Source organism: Meyerozyma guilliermondii, genomic scaffold (genome assembly GCF_000149425.1).
Source record: "Meyerozyma guilliermondii ATCC 6260 scaffold_2 genomic scaffold, whole genome shotgun sequence".
Lineage (NCBI taxonomy): Eukaryota > Fungi > Ascomycota > Pichiomycetes > Serinales > Debaryomycetaceae > Meyerozyma > Meyerozyma guilliermondii.
The window spans coordinates 314,892-328,521 of NW_001809799.1; the positions used below are offsets into that span (position 1 = coordinate 314,892).

General features: G+C 44.6%; 9 protein-coding genes across 9 annotated transcripts; 6 read left to right on the top strand and 3 right to left on the bottom strand. All coding sequences in view use genetic code 12, as the record gives it.

The window, feature by feature from the left end:
• Positions 1-37: 37 nt before the first annotated feature.
• On the bottom strand, positions 38-1,087 carry PGUG_01359 (H(+)-transporting V0 sector ATPase subunit d; the record flags this gene model as incomplete). Its single annotated transcript, XM_001485638.1, has 1 exon — positions 38-1,087. One exon carries the CDS (start codon positions 1,085-1,087, stop codon positions 38-40), a length of 1,050 nt encoding a protein of 349 aa, XP_001485688.2.
• A 116-nt stretch (positions 1,088-1,203) lies between these two features.
• PGUG_01360 (Golgi transport complex subunit) lies at positions 1,204-2,493 on the top strand (the record flags this gene model as incomplete). The annotated part of the gene is made up of 1 exon (XM_001485639.1): positions 1,204-2,493. One exon carries the CDS (start codon positions 1,204-1,206, stop codon positions 2,491-2,493), a length of 1,290 nt encoding a protein of 429 aa, XP_001485689.2.
• Positions 2,494-2,549: 56 nt separating this feature from the next.
• Positions 2,550-5,861, bottom strand: PGUG_01361 (translocase; the record flags this gene model as incomplete). Its single annotated transcript, XM_001485640.1, has 1 exon — positions 2,550-5,861. The coding sequence occupies one exon, from the start codon at positions 5,859-5,861 to the stop codon at positions 2,550-2,552; it is 3,312 nt and encodes a 1,103-aa protein (XP_001485690.2).
• A 69-nt stretch (positions 5,862-5,930) lies between these two features.
• Positions 5,931-6,548, bottom strand: SEC72 (Sec63 complex subunit; the record flags this gene model as incomplete). The annotated part of the gene is made up of 1 exon (XM_001485641.1): positions 5,931-6,548. The coding sequence occupies one exon, from the start codon at positions 6,546-6,548 to the stop codon at positions 5,931-5,933; it is 618 nt and encodes a 205-aa protein (XP_001485691.1).
• A 384-nt stretch (positions 6,549-6,932) lies between these two features.
• Positions 6,933-7,655, top strand: PGUG_01363 (uncharacterized protein; the record flags this gene model as incomplete). The annotated part of the gene is made up of 1 exon (XM_001485642.1): positions 6,933-7,655. The coding sequence occupies one exon, from the start codon at positions 6,933-6,935 to the stop codon at positions 7,653-7,655; it is 723 nt and encodes a 240-aa protein (XP_001485692.2).
• Positions 7,656-7,747: 92 nt separating this feature from the next.
• Positions 7,748-8,950, top strand: HIS5 (histidinol-phosphate transaminase; the record flags this gene model as incomplete). The annotated part of the gene is made up of 1 exon (XM_001485643.1): positions 7,748-8,950. One exon carries the CDS (start codon positions 7,748-7,750, stop codon positions 8,948-8,950), a length of 1,203 nt encoding a protein of 400 aa, XP_001485693.1.
• Positions 8,951-9,053: 103 nt separating this feature from the next.
• PGUG_01365 (mitochondrial 37S ribosomal protein uS17m) lies at positions 9,054-9,788 on the top strand (the record flags this gene model as incomplete). Its single annotated transcript, XM_001485644.1, has 1 exon — positions 9,054-9,788. The coding sequence occupies one exon, from the start codon at positions 9,054-9,056 to the stop codon at positions 9,786-9,788; it is 735 nt and encodes a 244-aa protein (XP_001485694.1).
• Positions 9,789-10,047: 259 nt separating this feature from the next.
• On the top strand, positions 10,048-12,099 carry TOK1 (Tok1p; the record flags this gene model as incomplete). Its single annotated transcript, XM_001485645.1, has 1 exon — positions 10,048-12,099. One exon carries the CDS (start codon positions 10,048-10,050, stop codon positions 12,097-12,099), a length of 2,052 nt encoding a protein of 683 aa, XP_001485695.2.
• Positions 12,100-12,267: 168 nt separating this feature from the next.
• Positions 12,268-13,623, top strand: PGUG_01367 (nucleoside transmembrane transporter; the record flags this gene model as incomplete). Its single annotated transcript, XM_001485646.1, has 1 exon — positions 12,268-13,623. One exon carries the CDS (start codon positions 12,268-12,270, stop codon positions 13,621-13,623), a length of 1,356 nt encoding a protein of 451 aa, XP_001485696.2.
• Between the last annotated feature and the right edge of the window lie 7 nt (positions 13,624-13,630).

Consider the following 13,630-nt stretch of genomic DNA (forward strand, 5'->3'; position numbering starts at 1 on the left):
ATACAAATGCCTGGCTTGGCCTATGGTCTCTATTGAGCTAGTAAACAGATATATAGTTGTCAATCCTGTTCTTTTGGTTCTGGGCAATACATTCAGCAATCCAAGTAACGTTTCGCACTTCCTGCTCTTTGGACCGAAGCCAAGCCCAGATGGTGGATAACGTGAACTGCTGGGTGAACGCATTCTTACAGTATTGCATTTCGAGGAAGTAGAACCAGTCCTCTAAGTTTTTGGAGCCCGAATCTTGTGAGCTCGAAAAAAGATCCAGGTACTCACCGACAGATTCCACAATGGACTTCAACTGTTCGGGGTCGTCAATTTGTGACAATTGCGTGTGGTACGTGGGGTACAACTTTCCGTACGAGGGAAACAACAGCACCTTGTCCTCAGGAGACAAGTCGGGGTTATTCATGGAGTTGAGGGCGATATTGATTACTCTTTTGTCGGCCTCAAAGCTCAACAATCGGGTCATAATTTCCTTGTCTGGTGACAGGAATTCTTTCTCGACAAACTCGACAAACGCCTCCAAGTAATTCTTGTACAACTTGTTTCTGATAATTTCAATATTGAGATCGTCCAAGTCGTCGGCACTTATACAGTTTTTGAAAAACGGTGCCAACGGAGTGTCCACCAACACAGTGCTATACAAGCTCTCGATGTCAGTGGCAATGGAAAGAGTAGGCAAAGTATCAAACCAGCCTAGCGGGTGGCACTTGGAGAGAATTTCTGACTTGTCTCTCTCATGAAGTGTTCCTGTGATCATCAACGACACATTGTCGATCATGTAGCCGTAACTAATATAGTCCAAAAATCGAAGAAGCTTACCCGATGCTTGTGCCCTGATATACTGAAACTGCTGGTAGAGTTTCTTTGACATTCCATCTTGAATTACAGACGTAGATAATGGCCCAGAATACGAAGCTAAAAAGTTGCCGTAATCCGTGGCAGACAACTGAAGTTTAATATCGTCCAAATTATCACACTGGGTCAAGTTGACGTACTGGTTGTTGCCTAGCAACCCGTCGCGGTATCCTCGTACAACGCCCTCCACGTAGCCGTAGTCAATGTTGAAAAACAACCCTTCCATGTTTTGAGGGTGACGATAGCGGTGCGTTTCGTCCTTAATCTTTCACCAGAAGCGCACCCACACACCCACACGTCAATCGCGAGTCACCAACAGCTAAACCATCTACAGTCCACGCCATGTCGTCAATTTTGCTCAAAACGCTCGCCGAAGACTTGGATCCGCATCTACGAGACCAGCTTTTGGGCGATGATGATTTGCAGCGCGAAACTCAATCGTATCTCTCGCGCTTGTTGATAAACGATGAACTCTTGTCCACAGAGAATTTCTCCACCACCACCACTGACGATCCAAATAGACAACAAACCTTGACAGAAGAGATTGCGGAGCTCGACCAGCAGCACCATATTGTGAGCAAGGAAATGGCAGCGGAAACAGACCACAATAGAGACTTAATCGTGGGTATATCTCGCAATCTCGACGACATCAAACTGCGACTAGCAAACACAATTCCGTCCCAAATCGATACTATTCTACAGATTGTTGATTCTAGCGAAAAATTCGACCGTCTTGTGGTTCCAACGAACGAAAAACTCGAAGAATCCATCAAATCGAACGATGTGATACTTGCCAACATCGATTCTGTTCTTGACTTTCTTGAGCTTCCCACCTTGTGTAAGCTTTGTATCTCGCAAGGAAACTACCAAGAAAGCCTTGAAATTTCGATTTTGGTGCAGTCTTTGCTCATCAGGTTCCCTAAGCTCACCATATTCCAGCGTATAAGCAAACAGGTAGATGTCGAATTGGAATTGATGGCGAAGGGACTCATCAAACTTCTCAACACCAACCTTAAACAAAACCAAATTCTCAAAATCTTTCAAATCCTCAGCCGTTTAAACCTCAATTGCGTAGCCTCAAGCTCAAAATCCACTTCGATCTTGCTGCCTGTCTCGTCCGAAGACTCGTTTCATAAAACCAGGTTCCTCAAACTCATTTATCTTAATGGAAGGTTCAAATTTATCATCAAAGAATTGGAAAACTTGGCTCCGCTAATTCGTTTTAATCGTCTCACGTATTTGAAGCGTTTCGTGGAGACTTACAGAGAACACATATTCAGTTCCCTCTCCATTTATTCTACAATATTTTCAACCCAAGCTACCACCAACAAAGAAACATCCGAAAACGATGACAAAGCCCTCCTATATCAATATATTAAAAGCTTATCAATGCGTCTTGTTGAAGAGATCAATGAATACTTTCCAGATCTTTATTTTGGAAAGAGCGATAGCGACGATTATGCTGAAAAAGACGGCTTCATTTTACAAATCATCTACTTGTGCAAGTCTGTGGCCAAGTTCGGCACAAATTTCGAGACTATACTCATGTATGAGCTTTGTTATAAAAGGAATACTGGTATCACAACGGAAGATTGGGAACGAAATATTGCTAAAGTTGATATTTATGCATAGCTAACTTGTTCTACAACGTCATCACAAAAGAAATGAGGTATCATGAATTAAATCTATCACTGTAATACACGGTCGACCAAATTGTTCAAACCAAATAAGAACCCCAATTCTTGTCTTCCTAGCTTACTCACGGACTTCATGCCATTCTCATCTAGTGCATTCTGCACCATTTCTTTCTTGTACTTTTGGAGCTCCATTATACGGCCTTCGATCGTGTCATTGAGCAAGATACGATGGACAAAAACCTCACGCTGTTGACCAATTCTATGAGCTCTATCCATAGCCTGCTCTTCAACAAATGGGTTCCAGAATGGGTCCATCAAAATAACATGATTTGCACAAGTTAAGGTAAGACCAACATTTCCTGCTCTTAACGATATCAACAAGACCTGAGTCAGACCCTGGTAGAAGTTCTTTATCGTATTATTGCGAGCATCAAGTGACATCGACCCATCATAACGTAAAAATGGTATACCTTTTTTGTCAAGAACCAACTTCATCAAGTCAAAGAGAGTAGTGAATTGTGAGAACACAATGATCTTTTCTTCCAGACTTTTCGTTCGTATTTGGTTCACGAGCTCAATGCATTTTTCGATCTTTGTAGACGGTGTGAAACCATTGGTTTCTTCAATAAGGCGACTTATTATATCAGTAGAGGTAAACTTTTCAGGGGCCCTAGATTTTGGCGAAAACAAATCTTCAATGGCTTCTTCATCGTATCCGTCGTAGTGAACCTTGTGAAACATTTCATACTTGATCAAATCCTGTTCCTTAATCTCCCTTGAACAGGCAAAGCACAGAGCACTTCTGAATCCTATTATTGAGTCTCCCATTTCAAAGCGTTCAAAGAAATTTTCAACACAGTTTTCACAAATCATATGACCACACTGAGGAAAAAGAGTTATAGAGTGTCTCGAAAAGACATCATAGCAAAGTGGGCAAGTGAAAATACCCTCTTCTTGACCGTCACCACCGGTTATATCGTCACTCAATTCTAGCTTGATTCTCTTGACGGTTTCTTCATCGAAGTCACAAGTTGCAGCATACATTTTCTTCCAACTTTCACTGACGAAAAGAGAGGGATTTGTCTCTGCTCTGCGCTTGAGATCACCTACTTCAACCAAGTAGCTGTGACAACAGGCCTGTCGAAGACGCAAAAGAAGGGTAAGGATACTTGTTGTCAGTCCAGCTGAGTTCAAGAGCCCTTCTGCTTTGGATTGAATGTTCTGTTCTAGGGCGTCGTAGTCGGCCTTTTCTTTCGCTTCCATGTCGACCTGAACTTCTTCAATATGCTTTTCGGGTAGACTCAATATTGGCTGTCCATCGATAAGAGAATCTTTGGCACGACGCAATAAAATAGCACTAAGCAATGCCTGAAGTTTCTTCATACTTCTTCTTTGTGAGAAGACATCGGAGTAGCCTCCTTTCTGCTTTAATGGCAACACAATATCGCCTCTGAATCTTTCTTCATCATTGTAAGGTTTGATACGTAGAAACCGAAGTATGGGGTACAACTCATCGAGATTATTCTGAATGGGAGTTCCTGACAAACAAAGTCGGTACTTCGACTTGATACAATATACGGCTTTCGAAGCGATAGCATTTTTGTTTTTGATGTTCTGTGCTTCATCCAAGATAACACGATAGAAGATGGCTCCTCTGGAAAAAAATGGCGAGTCGTACAGTTCACCACCAGAATCAAGATCAGGAACCACATTTTGACCTGGGGTGACCTGTGCTTCTTCAATGGCAGACTTGTAATGCTTTTTCCATTCTGACGACAAGGTGCCGTAGGAAGTTAAAACCACGTCAAAACCTTTAAAAGCCCTAAATCTTGTCATCAGTTTCTTCTCGTTTCCGTGATATATAGCAACTTTGAATCGGTAAGACGACTTGAGTTTCGAGTCGAGCTCAGCTGCCCATTGACGTAATAATGCCACAGGAGCTATCACCAAAGTTGTCTTGCAGTCGTCGACGCTCGATTTGTGTGCTACAATTAGCGACAACGCCTGGATAGTTTTTCCCAATCCCATATCATCGGCTAGTATGCCGCCCTTACTCTTGGACTCCTCCATCCGAAGCAACCAAGTCAAGCCCAATTTCTGGTGTTTCAATAGAGAAATAGCCAATTCTGGCGGTGTAGCAGCCATGTCTTCGGTGTCTGCTTCTTCGTCTGGACGGATATTGTTGAGCAATTCTTTAAGGTCAACCTCGTCTCTTCCTCCATAGACATTGCGTACATAACCCTGCGGTTGAACAGGTTGTGGTTGAATATGTTGCGGTTGAATAGGTTGTGGTTGGAGCTGAGCTTGGAGCTGAGCTTGGCTTGCGCTTTGTATAGACATTAGGCGATTCAATTCCACTTCTGTCTTGCGAACAACGTCTTGGAGACGCGGCAACAGCGAGTGAACTCTCCGGAGCTCATTAGTGAAGTTTTTACGGCGCTGGTTGAGCCCTCTATAAGCATCGAGCAGTCGTTGGGCTTCACCCTCGAGCGCCACGAGTCTCTCACGCTCGCTATTAGGGTCTTCTCGTAACATCTTCAACTCCTTTTCGAGTCTGATGGCCTTGGCAGCTGCTGCGTCCATGTTCCTCTGGTCATGTTGCATCGTCTGGGAGAGAGATTGACCACGAATCTGGAGCTCTTGTATCTCCCTCATGTTCTGAGCACGCACCTGCTGAAGCTGGTTGATTCGTAGTTGGTCTGCGTGAAAAGTTGCTCGTGGATCATGGCCAAAATGTGCCACTGGTGCCGGTTGGTTGAACAAGCTGGGAGGGGCCACTTGCGAGTCTGGGGCTTCCACTTCTGACGGATAGCGAAAATTGTTGAGTCGCTGGTGGTTGGAAAACGAAGCCTCTTTAAACTTGCCCAATTTTGCCGCTTCAACAGGGTCTAGGATCATTATTTCGTCATCACTATCATCTATAAAATTTGCTGGATCTGGGTCTTGGGGAATCACTGGTGGGTTCATAACATCAGAGGCGTGGTAGTAGCCATTCAGGGGGTCTGTGGTCTGTATTTGGTGGTCATTGTTGGTGACGTGGCTCTGAAACGGCTGAAGTAGTCTTTGAAAAAATCCTGGTTTTTTTTCGGTTTCGTTGTTTTCTGGCATTTCTTCGGTCAAGTCTATCACCACGTCGTCTGAGGCAGCCGGGGTATCATCATGAGTCTCCTGGGACGGGTCGTTCCATTGGTTTGTTGAAGATCCAGGTTTGAAAAGTGAATCTAGTCGTATTCGTTTTTCGGTATTCTCGCCATTTTGGCGCAAATCAGACGGTGTAATAGGTTGAGGAATGGGTATCGGGGTGCTATCTATGTCTGAATCGTCAGAACTAAGGTATATAACGTCTTGAACATCCAGGGACATGATCGCATACAAAAGAGAACACAAGTAAAGTTCGCGCGGTTTTCTTATCGTTGTCTTATATACTACAAATCACTCCTCGTCTTCCAAGTAGTCGCCATTTTCCTCCAAGATCTTGTCGAGACAGATCTCCAATTCGGTGATCAACCGGGGGTTATTCTCATCAAAAGCCAACCCTCGCTGGTAATCAGCACGAGCAGCCTCGTAGTTTCCCAAGAAAAAGTTGGCAACTCCTCTTCTCAAAAAGTTATCTGGGGTGTTCATTTGGATGCCCAAGAGCATGTCTGCGTCGTTGAACGCCTGTAAATATTGCTTGGTTTTGAGTTGGGCATCGGCACGGCTCATAAGAAACAAACTGAGTTCCTGAAGCGTGCCTTGGAACGACTCGAACTTTTGTCTTTTACATATCATGCCAATGCCAATATCAAACTGGCGGACCGATTCTTGGAATTTTCCCTGCTTGAACGCCTGGACACCTCCCTCGTACAATTTGCGGATCATTTTGCTCATATCTTTGTTGAAGTTTTCTTGAGTCGGTTGAGGTGGTACGTCGGCTCCACATCCTATAACTTCCGCAGTCAAGGTGTTGAGTTGATCCAAGTCTAGCTTTAGGTCTGGGAGCACTGCGGCTGCCTGGTCTGGCATGCTCAAGGTCTTGGACTTGGGGTCATACACCACAGGGACGTTCATTGTGAAGTGTCAAGTGAATGTGGAAAGTGTCGCACAACGCAGAGAGTCTCACGTGGACAGTGGGAGTAAAAGTGTTAGGCTGGTGCGAGTTGGTGTGGAAGGGCCAAGAGTGCGAAGTTGCGGGAAAAAGAGTGCGTGAAAGTGCTGGGGGGCGCGGGAGGATGCCCGAAATTGCGGGAGAGTGCGAAAATTCGTGTGATTTTGCGAGAGCTCAGTGCGACCCTCAGTGCACACTCGGTGCGAAGCTCACTGGGCTCAGCGCGACGTCGCTAAATTAGTGCTATGCTAATTTAGACTCGCGCGGCTGCAAAATGTTTGACTGGTTGCACAGTGTACAAACGCAATTGCAAATATTGGTACAAATCTACAGTGGTTTTCAGAGAAATGCAGGCAATAAGACCTTCACCGCCCGTTTCTCGGAGCTCCTCAGTGGTGGATTTGGACCAATTTGGCTACCTTTTCAATAGCAGAGGAAGTATCAATTTGTCTTCAAATTACCCTGAACCGCATATCACAGCGGCCGATTTGGTTCCACGAAAACCCAACCCGGGGCTCCAACTTCCTCCAATTGTCGCCGTTAAACCGAAAAGGAAAACTTTGGCAACAGTCAGGCTGTTTTTCAAAGCGAAACAGTCGCCGCGGTCCACTTTACGAAACTTGTTTCAGTCGAAACAAAAATCTTTTACTCCGGAAAATAGTGGGATTCTGTCAAGTCGTATAGCACAGCTTGATATGAGCATCGACTCTCCAAATCAAGTCGACGACATTAAACCAGTTTATTCTCACGATTCTATCGCAGACTCAGGTTCAATTTCTTCCCGAGAAGATGCCGTTTTTTCTCCAGGAACTCATCGTCCCGACGAGACCTTGGATAGAAGCATCAACGAGCAACTTTTTGGTGAAAACTCAAGTTTAAGAACCTCGGAGGAACCGTCGCCGATATCAGAAGAGTCGGTTCCACTGACAAGCTATTGGCAAAAAATTCGGCATCCAGTCCAAGCAGCATCTCCCACCGTACAATATCACAAAATTAAAGACAGAATAACGTCGCTTCATGTCCATTGGCTTTCCCCTTTGCCTAAACCTTCTCCCGATATCACCTCATAACCACCCCGTGGTTTTCGCAGCCAAGTGCGACTTTCAGTCCTGACTCATAAATTTTCACTGATAAGATCGCACCTACTTCCTAAATTATTGCCATGCCATTCGACATCAAAAGGACCCTCCGTCCCAATATCTTAAAGTTGGAACCCTACCGCTGTGCAAGAGACGACTACAAAGAAGGGATCTTGCTAGACGCAAATGAGAATACTTATGGTGTTTCTGTAGAACAATTGTCTGCTCACGAACACGGCTTGGAACTCAACCGGTACCCCGATCCCCACCAAATTGACTTGAAGAAACAGATTTTGGCATTCAGAAACAAAAATTTCAACAGGTTTGTGAAAAAGGAAACTCCTTTGCTCGAAGCAGACAATTTGTGCCTTGGAGTCGGTTCAGATGAGAGCATCGATTTGCTCTTACGTTGTGTTTGTACGCCTGGAAAAGACAAGCTTTTGATATGTCCTCCGACGTATGGAATGTACTCGGTCTGCGCAACCGTAAACGATGTGGAATTGGTGAAAGTGCCACTTACGGTTCCCGATTTCCAAACCGATAATGAAAAGATTGTCTCCACGATTGAGTCAGATTCTAACATAAAACTTGTCTACTTGACCTCTCCGGGAAACCCCACCGGAAAATTGATAGAACCAAAACGTATCATTGACCTTTTGGAGAAACTTGACAACTGGAACGGATTCTTGGTCGTAGACGAAGCCTACATTGATTTCACTCAATTGGACCCAGAAACCTCCACGAGCCAGTCCATGTCGACTCTCGTCAACCAGTACCCTAACTTGGTTGTAATGCAAACCCTTTCCAAGTCCTTTGGCCTTGCCGGTATTAGACTTGGAGTCACATACTGCTCCAAAGAATTGTCCTACTACTTAAACTCCATGAAGTATCCTTACAACATTTCGTCGCTAACTTCAGATATAGCTACCAGAGCCACGTCTGCTGCTGGCTTGAAGATTATGAAAGATACCGCTAAACTTATTATTAGCCAAAGAGAGTACTTGCTTGAACAGCTCCAAAAACTCCCCGGAATTGGCAGGAACCTCGGTGGCTTGGACTCCAATTTTCTTTTGCTAGAGGTTTTGGATAAATCTGGAGCTCCATCGAACGATGTTGCTAAAAAATTGTACCAAAGATTGGCCCAAACTCACCAGGTGGTGGTGCGGTTCAGAGGTACGGAATTGAATTGTACAGGTGCTCTTCGTGTTACCGTGGGTACTCCAGCTGAAAATGAAACTTTACTTAAAAAATTCAGCTCCTGTTTTGAAGAGATCTACAATCTATAGATTAGTTAGAATACAGTGTGGTTCGGTATATGTGTGGGTGTAATGGGTGTGGTGATTTTTTTCTTTGCGACTAAACCAATTTCTTCAACACTTTACTTCAACCATGACGAAGCAAAACTTTGTGGGGTTGGTGGTTTCCCAAGGGAAAATGCACAAGACCGTCAAGGTCCGAGTGCAGACGAAAACATACGACAAAAAAGTACATAAAGAAGTCTTTAAGAGGAAAGACTATTTGGTGCACGACGAAGGAAATTTATGTAAAGAAGGAGATATTGTTCGTATTGAGTCGATACCCAAGATTTCTTCGCGGAAGTACTTTGCAGTTGCCGAGATGAAGGTGAATAAGGGTCAACAATTTGCCATGTACGAGTCTTTGGCCAAGAAAAAGGTGGCCGAAGAAGAGAAGGAAAAGTTGCAAAATTTCCTTTTGAAAAACGAGCAATCACAAGCGATTATCAGCCAAGTCGAGGATCTCCGTAAACTCGATCAGATCCACCAACAGTTCCAGAGCAACCCTGAAGCCGACAAAGACCTTCTTGTCGAAGAAATCAACAAAATCAAAGCCAAGTACAACATCAAATCGTGGCCCTCCACGGAACCCATATTGTCTCTTGAACTCAACCAGGACGAGGCAGACATGACTGAGATTGAGAAAAGAGCGAAAAACATCAAGTCCATTTTGGAAAAGGTGATGGGCCCTGAACATACCGAATTCAGAGAGAGAGTATTAGCCGAGAAGGCCAAGGCTCCAATTGCCAATCTTAAACCATTCACTCAAAAAAACATCTTGCGCAAGTTCATATTAGATCCCCGCAACGAGTGCCCTGTGCCGTATTAGATAGAGTGTGACGATCTTCAATGTACATAGAAAATATTGGGCCCTCTCGTTCCAGCCTGTATACTCAAAATGTTCTAATCGCGAATTTCTTCTTTTCTGTAAACAGTCAACTACACTTAGCCGAGGCACAATTCTATGAGATTTCAAGAATAGCAGACTATGAGTGTAATATAAGGTCACTTACACCTCCCAGCTCCAATATTTGAAACTTTTATCCGTTCAAGTCTCTTATTTATTGCCATAAAATCACAGTATTTTAATGGCGGATTTCCGCAACCGACTACAAAGGGCCCGAACGTTATTGGCGCTGCCCGAAACGGCACTAATCGACGACTTGACCGAGGATAAACTCCTTAGGTTCCATGACAAACTCAATCCGCTTCTAGAGGGCGGATATCACGATAAATCGATTCGCTATAAATTGGATCAAGAGCCGGTTCCGCCGCTTCACATCCTGCTGGTCCTCACAGCACCCATTGGTGCTATCAGCAACCTCACAGTTCGTCCTGGCGAGCCCCACTTCTTATGGTGGTACTCGATCTCTACTTATTTCCCACTTTTGTCGGCTTGTGTTGGTCCTCTTTCCAACTGCATTTCAATCGTTGCCCTTATAGAACACTGGCGCCAGGATCGGACCAGCTTAAACCTCGTTCCAGACCCTCCCAGAGTGCTCGCATTGAACGCGTTGAGCTTGGGTTTGGGAATTATTGGCAATATGTCGCTTCTCATGAATTTTTCAGGTACCGTCAAGTATTTGGTTACCCAAGTCATTTCCATAATATGCTGGTTTCTGGCCAGTGTGATCCTCATGGCGGCCTTGTTGGTAGCTAACAAAAACTTTACCGGGAGCAATCCTCGCTACACTCGTACTGAAGGGTTTTGGTTTGCTGCTTTCACCTGTTTCTTCTACTTTGTATGTGCCACGTTGATGTCGATCAACTATGTGGGATATCGCCTAAAGATGTATCCTCCGGTATTCAACTTGGACAACAAGCAACGATTATTGATGTTCTATACTGTGTTTCTTTCGTTTTGGTTGGTCATTGGTGCCGTGGTGGTAGACAAGCTTCTTGATGTCACTAATTACGGCAGCTCTCTCTACTTTTGTGTTGTGTCCATTCTCACCGTGGGATTGGGTGATGTGCTTCCCATAACCGCTGGGTGCAAAGTGTTTGTATTGGCGTGGTCTTTCATTGGGCTCTTGACGTTGGGTCTCGTCATTGCCATGGTTCGACAAGTCACACTTCATTCGGCTGGCCCGACTATATTTTGGCACCATATTGAAATAGCCAGGCAAAATGCCCTCCAGGCTGCCAGGAGCAAAAACTTGGATCTTGCTCCAGAAGATGCTTTCATGGAAATGAGACTAATTAGAAAGAAAGCTCGGTCTCATCAGACTACCATGTCGCTTATCCTCGTTTTGCTTGTATTCTTTGTGTTCTGGCTCGTGGGTGCTTGCATTTTCCATTACATCGAAGGATGGTCTTACTTCAATTCGGTATACTTTTGTTTCTTGTGTTTCATCACCATCGGGTATGGTGATTTTGCGCCCAAACAACCATTGGGCAGGGTTTTCTTTGTTTCGTGGGGTATTTCGGCAGTGCCTTTGATGACAGTGCTTATCTCGAACCTGGGAGACAAGTTGTACGACTTTGGTGAGAAAATAAGCGACTATACATGGAAATGGTTTCGCATTGATTCTTATAGACATTTGAGAGAAAAGCACGACAAAGAAGTTGCTCCCATAGATGAAGACATGGACGGTGGTATTGTCCGACAACTTGAGGAAGAAGAGGTACTGGAGGAGGAAGATATGGATCTGATCGTTGAAACATTGAAATCACATTCTCGAAAAGATTACGATCCTGACACCCCCATTAATGCGGTGAAACTCAGCCATGATTTAAAGTCGCATGTTACGCAGCGAAAGAAAACGTTTCAGAAACTTCGGCTGTCGCTAGAATTGTTAAAGCCTATAATTGAAGATTCCGTTGGAGACCCCTCCAAGCGGTATTCTCACGATGAGTGGAAAAAAGTCTTAGATACGGTGGCCGCACCTCCGCCTAATACTGACGGTATGAGTGCCAAGGTGAAGCAGGAAGTCCAGGATAGAGCGAGATACTACTGGCTAAGCGAGCGGTCGCCGTTAAGACTTCCGATCATGGAGCCCAACTATATGATTTTAAAGTTGTTTTTTCGAGTCGAACATGACATCCAGTCTATGTTGGATGACGAAGGAGAAGTTCTACGTAACTTGAAGACGTGGATAGAAAGGGCTGAGAGAAAAGAATCCGATATGAACACTGACTAGATATTTACGATACCCACGAACAAAATTATTTTTCGCACCCAAATCAAATGTTATCGGCGCCGATATCGCGTAGTTAAACTATTGATAACCCCCAATTTTATTACCATTTGAGTTGAAAAAAAGCACGTTTGCTGCCCTTCCGTAACTTCCCTGCACCCCTTATAGACCATGAGCTCAGTGAATTGGTCTAGAGATGATCATCCTCTCTTCAAAATGGGAAACTTCACCGTCACGAGAGCACAGTTCAAATATATAACCTTCACTATTATTGGAGTTTCTTTATTGTGGCCATGGAACTGTTTTCTATCTGCTTCGGCATACTATGGAGAAAGGTTTGTGGGCTCTCCTAGCTTGGCAAAGACATATTCGTCGACCATGATGACGGTGTCCACCATCACCTCGCTCATATACAACTACTATCTTTCTCAAGCTCAAACTGGAGCAAATTACCATCGCCGTGTAAACCTTGGTCTTGGAATAACAGCGGCTATCTTCTGCCTTATGGCGTTTTCGTGTGTGTTGGAAATCTTCTTGGCAATGAACGATACTGTCTTTTTCTTCGGTCTCATGACGATGGTTCTTGTTTCTGCCGCGGCCACTTGCTTGGCCCAAAACGGTACCATGGCGTTGGTGAATGTTTTGGGAAGCATATATGCTAACGGGGTGATGGTGGGACAAGCAATTGCTGGAGTTCTACCCTCCGTTGCTCTCATTGCTTCTCTTTTGATTGTTGGAGAAACCAAGACAGAAGGAAAAAGGAACGTGGAAAGCAACTTTGGCTTGTTCTTGTACTACATTACGGCGAGCCTTGTGTCTTTGGTGGGCATGGGGCTCTTGTACATTGTCGCAAAAAAGGGAGACAACGAGTACCGAGCACTCGAAGACGCTAGAGACGAAAATGGAGACCATATTGGAGTGGGAATTGGAGATGGAGATGTTGGAGGCAGTGGGGAGTATGGCGAGGAACTAGATGTCGGTCAATCTCGCCATGTACCGTTTCATGTTCTTTGGTCAAAACTCAAGTACCTAGTTCTGACCATAGTGACGACTTTTGCAGTGACACTTGTGTTTCCTGTTTTTGCATCGAATGTCCAATCTGTCCATGAGGGTTCAGGATGGGTTTTCAAAAAAGCCATTTTTGTGCCGTTCATCTACTTTGTTTGGAATATGGGAGATGTGTTAGGAAGAATCCTCTGCGGCACACCTGGTTCTCGGCTATTAATTCGCAACCAAAAAGTTCTACTCCTATACTCGGTTCTACGCATAGTGTATGTGCCATTGTTCTTGACCTGCAATGTCCACCCTGAGAAAGGAGCATTGTTTGCCTCGGATATCTGGTACATTATGCTACAATTCACTTTTGGATTATCCAACGGCCAGTGCTGCACTTCTGCATTTATGGTAGTTGGAGATCACTGCGACGACGATGATGAAAAAGAAGCCGCCGGAGGGTTCACCACAGTTTTCCTCAGTTTTGGCTTGGCATTGGGCAGTGTCGCTAGCTACGTTGTAGCTATGATGTAACCGTTCT